The sequence below is a fragment of the Taudactylus pleione genome, unplaced genomic scaffold (assembly GCF_031769625.1).
Source record: "Taudactylus pleione unplaced genomic scaffold, aTauple2 ptg000398l, whole genome shotgun sequence".
Classification (NCBI taxonomy): Eukaryota; Metazoa; Chordata; class Amphibia; order Anura; family Myobatrachidae; genus Taudactylus; species Taudactylus pleione.
Window position 1 is genome coordinate 229520 of NW_028284800.1, and position 21573 is coordinate 251092.

Below are 21573 nucleotides of genomic sequence, written 5' to 3' on the forward strand. Positions count from 1 at the left end.
AAGATTTAGTGCAAGAGCTGACACACTTGTATACTCTGTCTGATCCTAAAATACAGTGAGAACCTAATTTAATCAGAGTTACTGTAAACCTAACAATTGTCTGCCTTAAATGTAGTGTTATAATATTCAAGCATATACTGTATGGTTTAGCTATTATAGAACACAAAGACAGAACTTTATTAGTGGAGTTTAATATAACACAATTGAGAATGGGGAAAACATATTAACTAACAGAAAACATTAATGTAAAAAGTTTTCTATAACCAAAAGAACAATAAGAACAGAAACCATCCATTTCCTCAGTAGTGAAAGTAGTGTGTTGGTGCTAATCAGTTTTACTACTGTTTTGTGGTATTTGTTGAAAAACCTTTCTAGTAGGGTACATTAAGGGGTAAATTTACTAAAGTGAGTGTTTTTAGAAGTGAGTTTTAAAAGTGATGTTGCCCATAGCAACCAATCAGATTCCACTTAACATTTAACTAGCACCTTCTAGAAGATAATCGCTAGAATCTGATTGCTTGCTATGGGCAACATCTCTTTTAAAACTCACTTCTAAAAACTCTCACTTTAGTAAATTTACCCCTAACTCTCTTCTGAACATAGCAGAGAAAAGTCTTGGGGGCACATTCAACTGGCTGCATGATATATCCGGTAAAGATTACTGCGGACATTGAGCAATTTTTTTATTACCAAACCTGTATACGCACTCTCGATATCTGCAATATTCAATTGTAAAAATTGTTCACAAAAGTTTTACCGCAAAAACCCACGGGGGATAAAAATACTGTGAAAATCAGTCTGTACCCCCCAATAAAGAAAAAAAATTCACGTATAATGTGACTGCGAGCCTGATTCAGCATTGCATGTATGTGCAATTCTGAACGCAGATTCACGATTATCAAATGTGCAGAATGGGTCCTGCGTGATCGCACTCAGATCCTTCTATGCCGCTGCCTGATTGACAGGCAGAGGCATTTAAGGGGCAGTGCGGGGCCATGGACAGCCAGCATTCCTGGAAAGGGGGCGTGTTGGTCGTTGGTCCCGTTTTCCGGGAGTGGCAAGGCCAGGGACTGCGTCTACAGACGCAGTTTCCTAGCCTTGCAAGCCAGCCAGCCTACCTGTGTAAGCCTAAGCTAATAAGTTATTTGCACAATATCCTCAGATGCCCGCTGTGGGTTCAGCAGTTATGGACTCGCCATGGTCTGTGTCCAGCTTGGCACTGGCACTAGTGGTTAATAAGGTTATGTCTGCAAGGTCATCTTCCTCCATACCTCAGCTGAAACTTACCTTGCTATCCCTCTGTTATCACAGAGAGGAGAAATATAAGTTACATTACCCAGCAGCCCATTCTCCCCAGAAGTGCCTGGGCAGAGTGGAAGATGGAAGAGACTTCAGCATGTCAGGGCTGTGGAGGAGGCGGCCAGGGCTTCCAGACGGTAATATAATTATGGATTAATTAAGCTAATTGAAAACTTCCAATTGCTTATTTAGTCATAAGTGGGGATATCCAAGGGATTCTGAAGCAAGTCCAGACAATTTTTCTTAAAAATAAAGATTTTAGGAAAAACTGGACTTGCACTGAAGCTGCGAAAAAAAAAGAAAAGCTGAATAGGAAATACCTCGCAGCTGCGGGAAAACCCAGCGCAGCGCTGCATTTTTTCAAAATTTTGCCCGCGATTGAATCTTGTTGCCATGTATTTTGCCTATAGAGGTGTATAGTGCTCTCAGAGGGGCCACAGTTGTTCCTTTGTAGTCCAAGCATATGTAGGCGGTGCAGTAAACTGTGGTTGACATGCTGATCTTATCTTTGTGCCTGTGACACCAGGCATGTCTGAGTACACAATCCCAGCCAGGTGACCAAACCCCAGGCCTCTGAGATACATTAACCCTTTGTTTACTCTGTAGTGTCACATGGCATCTAAAACTACTCAGAACTTTGGAAAGGATCATAACACACTAAAATAAATTGTGGCCTTTTCTAATGTCGCTCTTTTCTTCCTAGTTACCTGGGGGACTTCAAAGTGCTTACCCTTGAGTTTTTGTCTTATTGCTTCTTTTCCTATTCAATATATTCCTCTTATTTTAATTTTATTTAAAATACTAGCATAACAGACCCAGCATATGCTGGGTCTGCTCAGCCCCCTCCCCCGGCCAGCCATGCGCTGCCCCCACTCTGTCCATCCTGTCTCTGATGTTCCCTTACCCCTCCCCCATTCCCCCATACCTACACCACAAGTCAGTCTTCCTCTTCTAGGTCTGTCCCATCTCCCTCACAGTTGCTGTTGGGGCGCACGTCTAGGCTTCCACTGTGCGCTCATTGAAGAGACGGGACAGCCCTTCTGCAATTATTATATAGATTAAAAATATAATTATTGTCATTAGTGCAACTTGCCTAATCATTTCTATTAGATCATTTATTCATCACACAGATTACTTTAGTATTGTTCTTTATGATGTGTATAATTCTCACCCATGCAACAGGGAGGAACAAGTCGAACTTCGAGCACCGAGCCAGAACATCCAATCAGACTCTTCCAGGTCAGAGGAACTGATGAATACAACACAAAGGCCACCGAGGTCCCAGCCAGAGCCACTTCCCTCAATTCCAATGACGTCTTTGTGCTGAAGACCAATGCTATGTGCTACTTGTGGTGTGGAAAGGTACTGTTACTGAGCATTTATAGGAACGTCAAATAATCTGTACTCCCTAGCTGATAACAGTGATTTGTCCTGAGTGCCACATGTAGATCGCTGGTAATAGCTATTGCTCATAAACAATTGTTTTGTATACAGTCTGTGTTTCATAGTTACCCTAAATTGTCCCCAGGGCTGCAGTGGAGATGAACGGGAAATGGCTAAGACAGTGTCAAATATTATCTCCAAGCAAGACAAGCAAACCATTCTTGAAGGTCAAGAACCTGCAGAATTCTGGGTGGCCCTAGGGGGAAAGGCCCCTTATTCCAGCGATAAGAGGTGACTATGAATGTACTTGTAAATAACTGCACTTACTGTACCAATCATTCATCTATTAATAACATTGGGGATTAACAATCTCTGTTTTTAACTTTTTCACATAGCAATGTTAACTTTGCAAGTGGCCCTACTAGTATGTGCAACACAATTTCCTTTTCTTTAATTAAAGTTGTGCATTTTTTTTTTACAAATGAAACAAAAAGAACAATATCAGAGACAAAAACAGATCCAAATCAGCATACTGTATGCCTTACAAATATTGTGCTGCATGAACTGAAAGCCTGCACAGAGGCCATAGTGAGCAAGCATAGATATAGCACATGATGAAAAACAAGCAGTGTGATAACATAAAAGAGTATGCAGACAGGAACCCACAGGTCTATAGAGTAGCTGAGATAACAGAGGGATACTAGTATATCTGGAATTTGTGGTCCAAACCTTATTAAAATTGAGGACAATCAGGGACGGATACGGGTCACATGGGTCTGGGGCTGAAAATATTCAAGGGCCTAAACTGAGTAGGTGAGAAGCTATGACCAGAGCTGTGTTTGTGTGGCTAGTACCATTAGGGTGTGACCAGTGTTGTGTGGGTGTGACCAGTACCATGTGGGCGTGTACACCCCCTGCACTATCAGCCACAATGTCTCCCTGAATACGTAAAAGTAGAAAAATTTTATCTTTTTGTGAGAAATATGTAAATATATTTTTATATTGTTGTCACTGCTGTCATTGTTAGGGGCCTATTTTTATGTAGTCCCAAATGACCCATTTGTAATCTGGCCCTGAGAACATTTTCTACTAGCATACAAAAAATGTTCATGAGCAACTGCAGAGTATACTAGCCCAATACATTGGGAGAGGGTAGGGTCTTCTGACGTCATCCACCGTCTGCCGTTTCAAACTTTATACACAAATACAAAAATGAAATAATAATTCAGGTAATCTTTAAGGTGTAATGCGAACCGCATGTCCTGGATATAGCAAAGGGAATAGTTATCCCCAACCACTGTATACAGCGGAACACGTGACCATAAGGAAGCAATGAAAGGGCACATCCACAATAGGTGCCGGAAAACACCACCGGTAAAGTCATACTTTGGCAAGTAGTATTAATCATTCTTCCAGGCTTAACAAAAGGCAACTGGTGTTCAATAAACTCATTGCAGGATGTATTTTTGGATTTGATGAAACCTAGCGGAGGTTCTAGCCTAAATTTCCAATTATGATCTAAAATCCCCATATCAGAAGAACATTTAGCTCAAAGTGACTTTAAGAGATCAGGACCAACTTCATATAAGAGGACCAAATATATATGAGAAACATGTTTGTGAGATGCCTCAACATACCACTAATTGAGGAAAGGAAATCCCTTCTGTTCCACCAAGACCAATGAGGCGCCCCATGTTGAGGTGCTGAAACAAACTCCCTGAAAGTAAATGTTAATAAATAAATAAATTGGAGGCTCAATGAAAGGAGGCACATCACCCTCGCACTGTGTCGAGAGTGCATGCCGAAGTAGCAGATGCGTAAAAAACATAAAGGACAGGAGACCATACTGTGACTGAATCTGGGAAAAGGACAGCAGCACATTGTCCCCATGCACCTGAGTTACATTGGTGACCTCATATTGTCTCCACAGTGCCCTACCCTCTGATATCAGCAGCTCAGAAAGCCGATCATTAGCCCATAACGGAGACCTTGAATCTAATCCAGAGGCTCCAGCAATCTTCTGCGCACATAACCAAACTCCCTTTGCTTGCAGCAGAAGGGGGGGTGTAGTTCCTTAGAGCTACACCAACCAACGTAAATTGCGGTGGGGAGAAGGAAAGCTGCCTGTTCCACAAAGGACAAATGAAGCTCCAAATGTTCAGGTGCAGAAAGCCACTCCACAATCTGCGAGAACCGTGCAGAAATAGAATATATACACAAATCAGACAATGCCATACCACCTTTTCTCTGGGGTCACCACATATGCTTACAGCTAATTCGGTCCTCCCAGTCCTACCAAACCAATGTGGAAATATAGAGGAGAACCAACAGGGCTGTACTAATGTCTCTGGTGAGGTCTTGGTGGCTGCATACAGGATCCCAACGCATTTTCAAGTTATTCTAAGCTCTTTCTCAAGGCTGTACAGGGATGTTTGGTTATTTATTTATTATACCTTCTCATTGTATACTAATGACATTTTAACCAATAACTTGACATACAGTATAACCTCAAACCCAAAAGGGAGCGCCACCTGACATCACCAATCACTGTTTTACTTGCTCAATTGATGTAATTATTGATGTGGGACCTGAGGTTTCATTTGTATGCATTGCATATGCTATATGAATTTTCATGCCACTAAAGTGTTATCATTGTACTATTTAGTAGCTAATCTTGTTACATTATATTTGAATGCCTCTGTGATTACTTTTGAGACTTTAAATAATTTGTTAAATACAGTAATAAAATTGCAGCATAAAAAAATACAGCTTTAATTATTTCAGGGATTGTTGACATTTTTAAAACAAGGAGTAATTAGACTTGTTAATATGACAATTGTAGTAGAGACATGTATAACCCCTAACCCTTCATCAGCTTCTGAATTATGCTGCCTGGTATGTTTAGGTTCCAAGAGTCTGTTGTGCAGTATAAGCCCCGCCTCTTCGAGTGTTCCAATCAGACGGGCCGGTTCATCATGACGGAAGTGGTAGACTTCGACCAGAGTGACCTTGATGAGGATGATGTTATGTTACTTGACACCTGGGAAGAGGTGAGCAATGGGTTTCCTAATAGTAATATGGCAAAGTGGGTTTTATCCCAAGATGCAAATCTGCACTAAAACTATAGCAGCCAGTCAGTCATTCCCAGGTGTGGAAGCGTGTTCTGTTTCAGGAGGTAACTGACACTTTATAATCAGTTTAATTGACCAGTGCTAATGTTGTCTCCTCCTTTTATACAAGCATCTTAAATCAATTACTTTCTGTGCTTTCAAAATCACTTACTGTGATTTGCCAGCAAGATCCACAAATTGGCACAAAAATTGTTTTTTGTTTTGTTTTGTTTTTTACTACATCTATCTGATCATGTTCATTTAGTCCTCTAAAGCTGGTTAGCAGGTGACCACTTTTTGCCAATCTGTGCGGTTATCTGTCCCCCCGTCCACCCCATCTCTTTGGCCAACCATGCGGTCACCAGTTTGGAAGCATATCCTGATACAGATGTCAGGATGAGTTGCTGTTTCCTGCCTCAGCCATAAGTTATTGGTTATATGGTGGGGGAAGTATTATACTGGAACACTGTTCTGAAATCTTTATTATAAGTTAATACTTAACTATTGAAAACCGCATTATTATATCATGTCTTTTCTAATAGCTCAGTTTCATTCACATAGGTTCCTTTATCTTGTTATTTACTGAATGTTATACATTCATTTGCACTCATTGGATAATGTAAAAAGAAAATATTTCTTCTGCTTCTAACCTACCTGTGTACTGCAACTCAAATGAATACAGCTAGTGTAGCTTGGCCAAGACAGAAAGCTCCACCACCAATAGCAGTATGGGGGAGACCTAACTCAAATCTCTCAGTTAAACACAAACACATATTTAAATAAATTATATATTTCTGTATTCTCTTTATTATTTTTCTAAATGTTTTTTATATTTTTATTTTTTAAATCATTGGATAGTGCCTATTTGCCGTCAGACCAATATCACTATTCTGAAATCACGGTTTATTAAACTAGTCAGTGGACAATGACCCTTAATACCTTTTTCTTTGTGTTCTCCTATAAGCTTTTCCTTTGGATCGGTAAGTCAGCCAATGACTATGAGAAAAATGAATCCATTGCCTCTGCAAGGGATTATCTGAGAACACATCCGGCTGGGCGCGACTTGTCTACACCAATAATTACAGTAAAACAAGGACATGAGCCCCAGACATTCACTGGCTGGTTCAATGCCTGGGACTCTCATAAATGGAGTGTAAGTAATACAACTCTCACTCAGGCTTATGTAACAATTGTAACTGTCTGTAAATGTGAGAGGAATGGACTTTATATGATTTAGCTACATATTCCCACATGATTTTCTTACAACTACAAATGTAAATGAAAATGCCAAATGGTAAACACACCAAAAAGCAGCAGAAAAAAGTAACTCTCTGCAGTGCCACCTGCTAGCCAAAAATGGTACTACGCCTGCTCTCTTTAATTTTTTTTACTATTGCTAATGCTTTTCTGAAATAAAGTCAGAGCTGTTGTATTAGACTAGGACAGTGCTGTTTAGCGGCAGCAGATATAAAATTTTGTGCTGACAGGTCCTTTTAGTCTGCCCTAGGCTTATACCTGTATGTGCCTGGTCATAGTTTTTTATAGTTTATAGTTGTTCATTTTCCTTCTGTTTCGTTGTGTTATAGAATATTGTTTTTGGTCTAACAACAGCCATATGTTGTTTTATGTATTCTTGAAATGTATTTATTTTTACTGTGCATATATGTTCTTTCCGCCTTTTTGGCTGGCCAGTAAATCACGTATTTATGCAAAGAAAGTGCACTTTTGCTTACATACAGCTGAGGCAGACATTTTGTGGGCTGAGACAATATTCATAAAATTGCAGCCAATTAGATCACCAGGAACTAGTGACTGTGCCAAAACGATGCCACTGGTTCCCAGTGTAGCATTAAATAAATGACTAAACAGAGGCTAGGAACAAATGGAATAGTCGTTATTGTTTTCCTAGTATGTTGATGGTATACTTGCCAACATTCCAAATGTTCAGCTGTCGAAAAGGGGCATGGTGTCAACAGAAATGGGTAGCTGTGGAGTGTTGGTTTGGTCCTAATTTTTATTTTGGGAATGCAGGAATCTGATACGTGTGCTTCAGAGATGTCACAGGGAGTTGTTAGGCTCCCGCGTCAGTTGTTCTTGGTTCTGCCCACAAAATGATTCCTATAACTGTATGTAGCTAACAGTACACATTCCCAGCCAAAGTGTAGCACAGTCCAACATAAGCTTTATGAGTGCAAGTTTCTTCATTTAGGGCAGCAAAGAGAGTAAAGATAATCCTACGTAGGGGGATTCAAAGAGAAAAGCTTACTGACCATGTGTGCACACTGGGGTACAATGCTGAAAGCTGCTTAGAATTGGTGCTGTAACCAATAGCAGCCGATCAGATTCTAAATCATATTTTCTACAACATCCTAGAAAATGAAAGTATCTGGTTACTAAGGAGTAACAGACCCTTGTTGCAGAGTTACCTTTGTACCAGTTTCCATAAATGTCCCATCTTGTTCCTGCATGTTATAGGCATTATATAATTAGTACAACTTCTGTTCTTCTGTTCTGTCATTATAATGTTACTTTACTAGATAGGACTGTAATAAGTATAAAATCGTGTATAAATGCGCAGATGTAGTCCTACACGGCGGCTCCTTCTAATGTCATAATAATACAATGTTCTCCTTCTTAGTCTGACTTGTCCTATGAGGACATAAAGAAGAACTTGGGTGATGTCTCCGCCATCTCTCAGATAAGTGTGGTAAGTCTGCTGGGTTTTCTTACCACTGATAAAGGGAAATTGAATTTGGTAACTGGAAGACAAATTACCAAAGCTGAGGTTGTGAAACCTTAGCTTTTTGATGGTTTAATGTACACAAAGTTTGTTTAAGGCACAAAATTATTAAAATATTGTATAAAAATATATTCAGGCTTTGTGTATAAGGTGTATATGAAACAAATTAATTTCATGTATGTACACAAACTTTGTTTGAGCCAAAAAATAATTGAAAATATTGTATAAAATGACCTGCAGGCTGTGTGTGTAAGGTGTATATAAAACATAAATACATTCTGTGTTTAGATCTGGGTCCTATTCCCAAGATATTTAATTATAGTTTGCAAATATTCCACAATACGGAATATTCCGATATCCAAAACACCGCTGGTCCCAAGCATTTTGGATATGGGAGACTCAACCTGTAATAACAATAACACGTCGCCAGTGGCGTATCTATAATGGGTGCAGTGTGTGCGGGGCACACGGGCCCCCGGGTCCAAGGGGCCCCGCACCGCACACCCTGCACCCATATTATTTTTTTCATTTTTTTTTTTATATTTTTTTTATTGAAGCATTTGCAAATAAAATAAAAAAAAGTGTACAATAGACTTTATAGTGTAACTTGTAGTTGTAACCAACAAACAACATATGAGCAGAAAGACAGATTTGCATATGAAAAACATATACAGAACATATGTTCAATAGAACTAGTTTAACAATGCAATGCCTCAAACTCCAATCTTTCAAAATTTCCCAACCATAAAGGGGAAAGCATGAGCTGCAGCCGCAGCCCATGGTCAAATAATAAACTTCAAACTCTTATCAAATTGTCTGTAGGCTTTAAACTATGCACCAATAAGGGCTAACAGATATTAAAAAAAATTGAAGGTGCTATATAATAAAAAAGAAATCCAGTCTATGAATTTTGAAGAAGGGTAAACTGTAGATTATTATTAAATGATCTATAAGGTGTGGATTATGCACAGGTTAACGGATATTCGGACAGTGGTACTGAAAGCGCAATAAAACAAAAGAGATATCCCATTTGTGAGAATAGAAATAAAAAAAAAAAAAATAAAAAACATTATTTAAATAGCAAGGCTTGAGAAATTAAATTAAAATTGGTTATCTGTGCATTCAGAAGCAAAAGTTGAAAATTCACTAAATAGGCCTAGTAGGCCATAAATAAAAATAAGATAGAAACATTAACATAACCTACCATTAATTAACTTATATTGAAAAACACAGAGAATGGCTCAATAAAACTATGAGGATAGGAGCGTCACAGGCAACCCCTCACTAAAAGAGAAGTTTAAGATAAAATCAGGAAAATTCCTCTTAGTATGAAGGGTAGCAGACCAATCATAAACAAAAGACATAGGCCCTCATTCAGAGGCGGTCGCAAGAAGCGAGCGCTCGCTCTGAATGAGGGCAGCCGCTTGACTGTTCAAGTGCGGCCTCCTGGTCGCTAGCTAAGCTGTGGGTTACCACCCATAGCTTTAGCGACCGACCAGGTTGATCGGGGCTTGCGACGAGACCTTGAGGTTGGGTTTCAGCAACCGCAAGCCCCAGGGAGCTTCCTGCTCTGATCGAGCAAGAAGCTCCCCACTGATGTCAGTGCGGCCGCCGACAAAACGGCAGGTGTTCCTTAAGGAACGCCTCCGTTGGTGAAACCAGCCCCCTGCCAGGCTTACAAAACGGAGCGAGCTGTCAATCACCATCGGCAGCCGCCCCTTTTGTAGTGAGCTCCGGAGCAAGAGAATTTTTCTCTCGCTCCGGGGCTTGCACACGCGCAGTGCGGCCGCTGCGCGTATGCAGGGCCTAAACATCGACCCGGTTGCGAGCGCTCAGAGCTTGTGACCGGGTCTGAATGAGGGCCATTGTGTGTATCATGATAACATGGTTAGCAGGAGTGGAGCAAGAAGACAGGAATCACTAACCACATCTTCATGTAATTGCCCCTTAAAGGCCCAGAAACACAAGCAGAACTAACTTGGTGGTGGGCAAAGTAAATTGCCACATAAACAATAACCATGAAGTCAATTCTTTTGGGGTAAACTGAGAACTACAGAGAGCAAAATCTAACAGACACATTTTAAGCAGTAACCTGCTAGGCAGCCATTGTAAAGCCTGCACTAAAGGCATCCCCACAATGTAATGTGCAGCCAGTAATGAATAAAAAGCAGACACAATATTGTCCAATTGTCTAGGAGGAGAGACATATTCCATCCAAATGTCAAGACACAAATCCTCATGGAATGAAAGGAGATCAAACATATGGGGGATTCAGGCCCGGTGCAAGGTTTCCGGGCGCCCTAGGCAACATTTCACCAACTGCCCTTGCTCCCTCCAATTCATAATATGCCACGCATCAGTCTTCCCAGTTAAATAACATGCCACACAGCAGTGTCCCAAATTCATAATTATACTATATAGAATATTACACACAGCAGAGTGCCAAAATCATATTGTACCTCATAAAACTGCCGCAAATTCATAATGCGCCACACAGCTGGCCACAAATTCATTATATGCCACTCAGCCATGACTTATGCCATTCATTTTTTTTTTGTGGACTCAGCGGTGCCCTCCAGTGGCCGGCGCGCTTAGGCGGCTGCCTAAGGTTGCCTAATGGTAGCACCGGCCCTGGGGGGATTCACACTTTCTACTCGCTGGGGAGAAATAGCCATATGTTTAGGCATTTCAGAAGGTAACAGGTCCACAGTCGCAGGTATTTCTGCAGTCTGGGATGGAGGAGCAATCGAATCCATGAAGGTGTCCAAACGAGACAACAGGCGGTGAAGACAATCATCCAAGTATGATAATAACAGGTCACCCAGTTCCTTTGCCAAGCGATTAACAAACTCAGTATCCATTTTTAATAGAATTTGGGTTGCCATTAGTGACTAGCGCAAAAATGCGAAAGGTATCACAATCGTACCTAGCAGACCGCATTCAGGCAGAATATAACTGCAGGCTTTCAGTATAAGAGCAGTGTATATTACTGTGAGGGAAAGAGCAGTGCAGTGGGAGAGACCTGCAAGTACTCCCTGATGTTCGCACCCCAAGATGGCTACGGGCGGTCATACACGCCTGGAAATCTTCAGGCTGGACTCCGGTGCTATAAGAGCGGCTCTAGACTCGGGACCAGGATTAAAGTTGCAGCCAAGTGTAAAGATAGGTATGGGCTGTTGTAATAAGATAATCCTGGGGTAAATCAGCTGTTAGATCTCAATTTTATGCAGCGTGGTCCGGAGCTCATATAAAAAGCGGCCACGCCAGGTGCCCCACCCACCGGAAGTCACACCCATATTATTTTAAAGTCACCTGTCCGTGATCCCGCCTCGGGTGTCAGTGCTGCTCAGAACACCGGAAAAATGGCCGCCGCGGCCATTTTTCCGGTGTTCTGCGCAGTAGACTCCGGGCATACTCTAGTGCCCAGAGTCTACTGCACATGCACAGAACACCGGAAAATGGCCACCGGAGTCTACTAATGCTCCAGTGGCTGGCCACTCGCGTCAGTTGGCTGCCGGCCACTGGGAAGAGAGGAATGGGCCCCGCACGGGGAGTGCACACGGGCCCCCTCCTCTCTTAAGATGCCCCTGCACGTAGCCTAGCAGAAAGAGATATGCAATGTACCCTATATTCATTATTGGGTTTTACTACTATGATCAGGGCTCCAACCAAGCGAATTATACAGTCCCTCGTCAGTAAAGTGAAAGAGCAGCATCTTATACTGTAAGTCCCCCCCTCCCCACACACCAAGTACCCACTTCCCAGCCATACTGTAAATCCCCCCCCCCCCACATACACAATATACCCACTTCCCAGCCAGTAAGGTGAAAGTGCGGCAGCAAACACACCTTTACAAACAACTATAAGTTCTCCTACAAAGCCAGACACAGCTTGCTTATTAATATGCTAATGCTACAGGTGCCTTGCCCCGAGAGGAGCAGTGTACTGCAGTGATGATGCCTGGGAAGAGCTGAGCTGTGCATCGCAGCAGCTGACCTGGATGATTCAGCACTGCCATTTTACCGGCTATAAGCAGGGTCGCTCACAGCTCCGGTGAGAGCTCTGGCTCACCAAAAAAAAATAAAAAATGGCGATGCAGCTGTGGCAAAGGATCCCGCTGACAGACAAAGCACGGGTGGATCATGTGGAAGGGAGAGGATACCTAGTGTGACCAGCGTACTACTAGCAGCGGTGAGATAACGGTTGCTGCTATTTCCTATGTGGCTAAAGGACCTCCGTGATGTATCCACCACGTGACCGCTGCAGGAGGCTGGACCGCTCCTGCGTTACCATCCACTGGGGAATAGAGGGGGAATAAATATTTGTGGCGAGCGCAGCCAATATGTTAAATTTTTTTAATTTGGGGGCCAATGTGTGATTTCGGCAGGACTGACCCCACGCCTCCTTTTGCATACCATGCCCCTTTTTGCATGTCAAGCCCCCTTTTTCAGATACTTGTTAGATCACAAAAGGTTTTTAGCTTTAGTAGATCACTGAGTTCAAAAGTCTGGCCACCCCGTTATACAATGTTTTGTACTTCTGAACTGTTTTCTTGTTATGCAGACACCTAAATAAAGGCTAATAATAATATTAATAACAAAAGAAAACCCTAACCCTCTCCCTTACCCTAACCTAACCACCCCCTCCCCGCACCCTAAATCTACTCTCCCCCCCTTAATGCCAAACCCTAACCCTCCTAACCTTAAACTGTAACACTCCCCCTAATTACAGTATTTACCGCCGAGATGCCGGTGGTTGGGATGCTGGTGCCGGGATTCTGACAGGTGTCGGGATTCCAGCACCGGCATTCTAATCGCCGGCATCCCAACTATCGGTATTTTGTCCAGATCTCCCCCCCCCCCCACTCTGTGACACGGTCTGGTTTATTGACATATGATATTTGTGCAAACTTTTGATGATTTCTACTACATTAAATGGCCATGACATTACCTAGAAACAATATTTATATTAGAGTCTCTACCATCTTTCAGTAATCCAGTGTTAGTACATATATAATAAGATATAGAATACAAGGAGAGCTCTATTTTAATGTTTTTATTTCAAGTGATTTGTTGTAACTTGCAGCCTGTATTAATATTCTGTGTAAGTTTCTGTACATTGACAGCTATCATAGTAATGATTATACATAATTGTACATTTATTCGTTCTTTCTAAAAGGTAACTTTTTTTTCAGGACTTGCAAAACACGAATGTAAGTACAAACAGCACAAACAAGATCAGTGCCCCAACAAAACCAGAGCGCAATGAAGCAAACCCTTCAGTGTATCAGCCTCACAGCAATGGGAACCTGTCACACAGCAATGGTAATAACAATATCAATGTCAGTCAGCCACAGAGCCAGAGCAAGCCAGTACAGAGCAAGCCAGTAGTAGAGTTACTACCACAGAGCAACGAAAAGCTCACTTTCGATAAGAACCTGCTTCTTAACAAAAATGCAGAAGACTTACCTGATGGAGTAGACCCCACTAATAAAGAGGTAAGTCAGATCATGCAAAAAAAAAATGCAAAAAGAAAAAAGTCACTTTGATTTGTCCTGGGAAACTAGTGCTAGTGCTACCGGTATATACCTTGTTCCTTGTACACATGAAGTGTTACTAATGTACATAGACCTCCTGAGGCCTCCACAAAGCTCCATGTATGGCGCAGAGCAGCACCTAGATAGGAAATGTTTGCAGCAGAGCTGACCTCGGCCACCTCTGGTGAGGTTAGTGGGCTGCGCATGTAATGAGGAATCTCATTACCATGTGTGTGCACTGCGGCTCTGCACAACTCCTCTGGGCATTTATTTTATAGAAAATATCATTCTCATAAATCAGATTAAAAACACATATATAAAAGCTAATACAAACGTCTTATCTGTAGTGATGATAAAGCAATGCTCCACTAATAGTCATCCAGGTATAGGGCTATTTTATCTGCCAGTAAAGACACAAACCAGTGTGGAATAACAAGGGAAGGCAGCAATGTATTAATGGATGCAGCCGCATTCAGGGTCTGATTCATAGATGACACTAATGCGATCACAGCTGTGATTTCACACGAAAGGCAGCTGCGAAAATATGCTAATAGTTCCAAAGCTTACCACAGCATAGGGACGCCCATCGCTGCCTTCTCATCTGCGTACGATATTGTGTACCAGCGTAAATATCTGTAACATGGACCAGCAGCGCAGGCCTTGGGGCAGACCAGACCTGTCTCAAACACTGCGTCTCTCCTGACACGCAGAGGGCTCTCGTACTGCGTAGGAAATTGCAATGGCTAATATATGCACGCCCATGTAACGGCTTTTAAACGGTAAGACACACCTGCGTTTCCCCATTATCTCCCCCAAACTGTGACTACCCATCACTCACTTTGCGAATGGGTTCTCTGTGGGTGTGTAATCTCAAACCAATCACTGTGTGGGCGCAGTGCGGTTTATACACATGCGCATTGGCAAACAATCACTCAATCTGCATAAAAATCACCATTGCGTACGTCTCTGGATCAGGCCCAAAGTCTGTAATTAGAAATGTACTCTAAAGTAAATAAAGTGTGTATTATTGTATTATATGCAAACCGGGAAGTGCAATAGTGATGTTTAATGGAAAGGGTTTGGTGATGCTTATTTTTAGTTCATTGGTTGTACAGTATTCTAGGTGGCATACAGATATAACTATGGCTATATCAAATTGAAATTATAACTTATTTAGGTCGGGGCATATTTATCAATTTTCTGGTGTTAGACCGGATAATTAGAATTTCAAATTGTCGCTATTGGTGGAAAGAAAAAATTATGTAATGCCGAAATGTATTAATAGTTTAGTGAACGTTAATCACTTCAATTCTCCTTCGGGGTCTGCTGACCGTAAATGTGTGGGCGCAGGGCCGTAACTAGGGTGGTGTACCTGTGCCATGGCACAGGGCACCGCAGGGCAGGGGGCACTATTAGGGCCTGTCAGTTTTCTGTTTATTATCATTCTCACTTGTAGCTTCCTCTTATTTCATCCCCAGCATCTCCTGGCCTCCCCTACCTCTTCCTTGGCCCTTCCCCATGAGGCCATGCCCCTTTTTCGGGTGTGTTATCATCCTATTTAAAAAATAGGGGGGCACAGGGCACCAAAAAGTCTAGTGTTACGGCTCTGTGTGGGCGGCCACTGCCGGGGACCTGTACCGGTATTTTCTGCAGTGGCTAACAGTCTAACAGTGACCATGGAAACCTATGGGGACTGCTTCTGCTGTCGGAAGTGGAGGGACCATGGCAGATATTGGAGATTTCAAGTAGAAAAAGTACCTAGGCGCTTAATGAGTGGATATCACACCTTGATATATCACAGCTGATTGGGTTAGTCAATCCCAATAATAAAGATAAACATAGATTTAAAAAGCAGCTGGTAAATCAAGTAGTGAATACAATGTAACAAGGTTCAGTAATTTAAAATAATATTTTAATTATCAAATTGTATAAAATTGCAAATCAATGAACATATACCCCTAATTGTACATGTATTGTAGGATGAACATTATAAATGTAGGGATATAATGACATGTAGTCCTGGATCCCGCACAAACAGTGTCCTCAATGTGTTAAGTAGATGGATGTCCAAACAAGTTCAAAAAGTATAGCTATACTTGCCAGCCGTGTGAAGTAGTTGAAAGGAAAAGGTTACCTGGATAGTGGGTCTTTATCGCTATCAGATAATTTGCCTGTGCTGAAAAAAATGCAGTTTGAGTCACGGTGTCACTATGGAAGGCTCTGACCTTGGTAGCGGGAGCCTGGATCTCCGTGTGTCATCTAAGGCAGCGGCAGTGTTCCTAACTGTGGTGATTGAAATCCTCGCCCGGCGACAGACCCCGGTGTCTGTCAGGGGGAATGGAGCGCTGGTTTACGATGTCCTTGATATAGGAAACAAGCGCATGCAGTGGATTGCAAGTTTGTGTGTCAGCTCAACCTGGGAAGGGAGCTGAGTGGGAGGCTGTGTGGCTAGGCTGTCCAAAAGCTCCGATGTATATGCAGCAAGGAGCGGACCTCAGCGGCTGATGGTGGCTGAAGCGGTGAGGCTGTGTGTCCTTTTTGGCATCAGGTATCTAGGACAGTCGGGGAATCTTGGCAGAGAGTTCACCTACGCGTTTCAACGCTGCCCCGGCGTCTTTGTCAAGGTATGAGTGTTATCTGCCTCATGCTCTATTTAAATCTCCAAGTGGACTTGTTCAACATAATTGATTGATTAATTGGAAAGACTTGTTAACAACACTTGCAGAAAGTCCTTCATAGCCCGCAATCCCTCGCAGTGTGGAATCGACGTATAAAGACTGCACACATCTAGGCAGCATAAGAGAGTATGAGGAGGAATTATGTCTATTTCCAAAAGTAATTTTAAGAAATTAGTCGTATCCTTAAGAAAGGTATTCTCTAAAGGTAAAAGTGGTTGTAAAATACAATCCAGTAATTTTGCAGCAGGATGGAATAATGAATCACACGCCAAAATAATCGGCCTACCCGGTGGTCTGATTGGATCCTTATGGATCTTGGGCAAGGTAAACAGCATAGGAACCTTAGGGTCTTCCGGGCATAAGGCTTTTAATGCTTTCTCTGTAATATTGCCTTTGTCAACCGCTGCTATCAATAGCTCTTTCAATTCCTTTGCTACCTTGCCGTAGGATAACTTAATGTATACCTCAGGTTCCTCCAGTTGACGTGAGATTTCAGCTCTGTAATCATCGATGTTTTGTACAACAATCGCACGCCCTTTATCAGCTGGTCGTATTATTACATCTTGATATTCACCCAAGTTCTTGAGTGCTTGTCGTTCCACTGATGTTAAATTAGGACAGATGTGATAAGGGGTGCTGATAAATCTCGTCACAGAGTCATCCATCAATCTGGAAAAAGTTCTCAAAGAGGCATTAGTTGATACCGGGGCAAATTTTGATTTAGAGGACAACGTCAAAAATTGATCTATAGGTGACTCATTGCTCATTGTGGGTTTGTTTTGAAAAATTCCTTTAGTCGAAGCTTTCGGGAAAATTGATGTAGATCTTTTTTCCAGTTGAAATTATTGTGATAATTCTTCAGAACAAAAGAAGTACTTTGAGTTCACCTGCAGCAAGTTCCCTACTCGAGAGGTTAAACACTAGGTGACTGTCTTCTTGGGGCATTTCCTGCCTCCCCCTCTTGTTTTGCTGCCCTCGACGGGTGGCCGTTCTTTTGTAAAACTCAGTTTTCTGTGACCCTTGATCTAAAGGGACTGCTTCCACTCGAGTAGTTTCATCTGAATCCGTAACCAGGGAGTCACTATCAATATGACTATGTGACCTTGACTGCCCCGTTCCACGGGCATTCTTGGATTGCCAGGGTCTACGACGTCTCGGCTGTGACCGATCCAAACCTTTATTTATATCTCCCATCAGCCAACCATACACTCTATTTTCCTCATAATCGGCTTCCACCTGTAATCTTTTATTATTATTAAATCGCCAAAGGTCTCTTTGATATTGTTCACATTGTTTCTCCAGCTTATTGATAAGATGTGCATTAGCATCCTCATCTAAAGTTGTTTTGTGTAGTTTAATCAGATCAATTTTACCCTTAGTGTTCTGCAACTCTTTGCCTGATTCCTCAATCACGAGGATCATAAGATCAAAAGCGCAGCAATTTAATATGGCCACCCATTTTCTAACAAATTCGGGATTATGACGTCCAATGGTGGGCACATTTTTCACTTTAAAGCCTCTAGTAATATGACGTGCTCTGTAGTAGTCCGACAGTGTAGTACCGTGCAGCAGGAAATCAGTTTCACGTCTCCGCAGTTTAAACAGTTGATTATATATATAATCCACATTATGCACTGTATCTATCGGGGGCTTAAGCTCTTTAAAGAGGATACCCTGAATTTGTGCCGCTGAGAAACTAAAAGTTTCACCAATGGGTGTCACTGCTCCCTGACAACCCAATAACTCTGGCGTAGTAGTTGAAGATGATGTTTTTCTCCATGATGTTAATTTCCACAAAAGGTGAGATAAAATAATGTCCAGTCCAGAAGAATAATGTACCACAAAAAAAATTACTCCAAAAACGCGGAGCTACGCTGGTGCCATGCAACTTGTTCTGATAACTATCAGTGCTACAATATTCCACGTTATGCCGGCACTCAGTAGTATTGTACAATCAACTCAGGTGCCAGTCTTAGTCCTATAATCAAAATCCAACAAAAAATAGACGGCACTCAGAGGTTTGCAAAACCAACAATATTGTATTCCATATAAGTCTTCAGGCCAGGCAACGTTACACATGGGGGATACTTAAAATCATATTTATGGGGGCTGTCCCGCAAATACACCACTATCAATAGTCTCCTTAGTACACACATTAACTTCTGAGCATAACTTCGTACAAACATATTTTTACAGAGAAAGATTAAATTAAAACACTTGGTAGATGTATTATAAGGGCACAATCGTGCCCTTATAGTAAAGCTGAATTGAATAAATGGAGAATAGAGATTCCTGAGGGGAGGGGGGGGGCCTGGTGTTTAAGGGGCTACACCTCAAAATCTATTGAAGGTACCAAGTTGAAATTTGGCATGGGTGAGTAGAACTGACGCTCGGTGCTGCATGCCAAATTTCAGAGCAAAAAAAAATAAAAAAATGAGAATTTGGGAACAATCTAAAGTTCCAACTGTCAGTTTTTTCGGCCACTCTCAATTAGGACCACTTTTCTGCTGTTCTCTATGGGGGACTTTTGGGAAGGTACATCTCCAGGTAGGGGACGAATTTAGACTTGGGGTTTGTTTTATTAGGTAGCTCTTGTTCCAGGGTAGGTGCTTTTGGGGTTTAGGTAATTGAGAAAGTTACAGTTTTTAAACTATTAGCCCAAAATGCCCCATTATAGATATAGGGAGCTTCAACTTGCTGAGCAATGTCAGTTAGTTGCCTCCGGCAGGGGGTGTACAGTGGCTTCACTTGGGTGCACAAACATGGCTGCTTTTTAGCCCGCATACCATTTTTATTAGGTGAACTGGAGGGGAATTACATACATTTTTGTGATAACAGTAGGGCAGGGGGTGTTTTGGGGTTGGTGTGGGCACATTATTACAGTAATAAACCCTGGCACCGCTCACATTAATGAGTTTAATCCTCTGGTTTGAGCGGTACCAGAGGAGTCTGATACAGCACGTGATCGTGACATCACTAATTTATTAAGAGGAGGAAAGTCAGCAGAATATTCAAAAGTGTTTTATTATAAGGGTACGGATATGCCCTTATATTGAGGCCGAATCAAATAAATGGAATTCTCCCATAAGGGCTAGATCTCAAAAGCTGTTGGACGTACTGAGCTGAAATTTGGTATGGACGTTTTTATTAGGTGTACAGTGTATATACTGTATATATTAGATGTATATTGTGTATATAAGTATATATAGTGTATGTATTGGTCTAGGCTACAAGATACAGTATATATAAAGTCCCAGCAGCAGAGCAGAAACATTGCGTTCTATGTAGATAATGGTTTCAGACAGGCTGTGAGATGAAGCCCCGTGCTGACTGAGGCCTCAGGTATGAAACACAGGATGGCTGTGTGTGCTGTGTGCCAGCGGTGACTGACAGCTCTCTGTGGGAAGTAAATGTAAACTACGGTCAGGGTGGGTCCGGGAAGATGGCGGCGTCCGAGGACATGCCGGGTCAGAAAGATGAGACTTTTGTCCGGATCATGTCTCCGGGTGGAAGGCAGGGGGAAAAGCAGCAGCAGGTCACCAGCGCTACTGGCGGCAGCGGCGGCTCAGTCACTGGTACCCACCTGTAGCTGGTGGTGATGTCCAGGGATTTTCTCCTCCAGCAGCATGGCAACAGAGGACAGCATGGGGGCACTGAGCTGGTTGTCAGTGTCTCGGGTGCAGTGGGTACTGTAGTTCCGCGAAGGACGTGTTACTCAGTTGAAGCCATTACTAAACAGCATGCAAGGAACTACAGCTCCCAGAAGACATAGCGCGCAGTGCACTCAACTGTCCTGAATTTGTGCTGCTTTATTTTATTTATTGTGTTGGTGTCGTGCTCAGGTACTCGGTGACAGGAGAAGGACGGAGAAAGGCATGTATATATTATATTATAGTCTCTGTATGTATTGTGTAGCTGTACATTGCTGGTGTGTTGCTGGGTAGAGTAAATTAGGATTATAATAGAGGCACACATGATTGATATAATTAATACATTTTTTTTTAAAAAGCAATGAAATTCCATAGACAAAAAAAACCTCACAGTTTCACATTTCCCTTTAAGGCTTCATTAGACATGATCTGAAATCTCAAAAAACCTATTGAATTTCTGCCACTCAAACTCAAAAAACCAAGGTTGATGCCTTAATGGACGTGTTCCTTGCGCAATACAGATATGGTATGCCATCACACCCTGTGGTTAACTGCAGATTCAGCATTTTCTCAGAGTGAGATTGCTATCACTTACAAAATGGTGGAGCTGCTAATTCACAGAATTACATGCTCATTAGAATACACACATGCAGTCTGCAACTGAGGTCTGAGCAGTTATGTGACACACATCCCACTCAGTGCCCACAATCTTCCCATTTGTTCATTACAACAATCCCACTGGGTTCCAACATCCTTCTCACTCCATACAGCCATCTCATTCAGAATACACATTCAGCTCCCTAACTTCTAAAACTATCATACTCTGTCTGTGCATGTACACTATCTGCGCCTCCATGCTGCTCTATCTTCCCCAATCCCTACAGCTGTGTGGTCTCCTAACTGTGCTATTTCTTTATTCCCTCATCTGCACCAATCTGTCTTTTCACATCCGGGCTGCCCTGTCTTCTTGCATCCGTGCCACTATCTTCCCCCCAGCCTAGCCACTAGGTCTTCTCCTCATCTGTGCCACTCTTTCTTCCTCCATCTGCACCACTCTGTCCCCCCCAACCATGGCACTCTGTCTCCCCCCCATCCGCATAAATCTGTCTTCCCAAATCCCTACTGATGTGTGTTCTCCCATTGTGCTAGTCTGTATTCCCTCATCCTACCAATCTGA

The 21573-nt window shown here is 42.3% G+C and overlaps 1 protein-coding gene across 1 annotated transcript in view; it reads left to right on the forward strand.

Moving 5' to 3' along the window:
* The window catches only part of VILL (villin like), a 122549-nt gene that overhangs the window by 91900 nt on the left and 9076 nt on the right, over positions 1 to 21573 (forward strand). The window contains exons 14-19 of the mRNA XM_088446418.1: positions 2482 to 2661; positions 2828 to 2973; positions 5588 to 5732; positions 6757 to 6945; positions 8431 to 8499; positions 13727 to 14029. Coding sequence (XP_088302544.1) covers positions 2482 to 2661; positions 2828 to 2973; positions 5588 to 5732; positions 6757 to 6945; positions 8431 to 8499; positions 13727 to 14029 — 1032 coding nt within the window. The remainder of the gene's footprint in view (positions 1 to 2481; positions 2662 to 2827; positions 2974 to 5587; positions 5733 to 6756; positions 6946 to 8430; positions 8500 to 13726; positions 14030 to 21573) is intronic.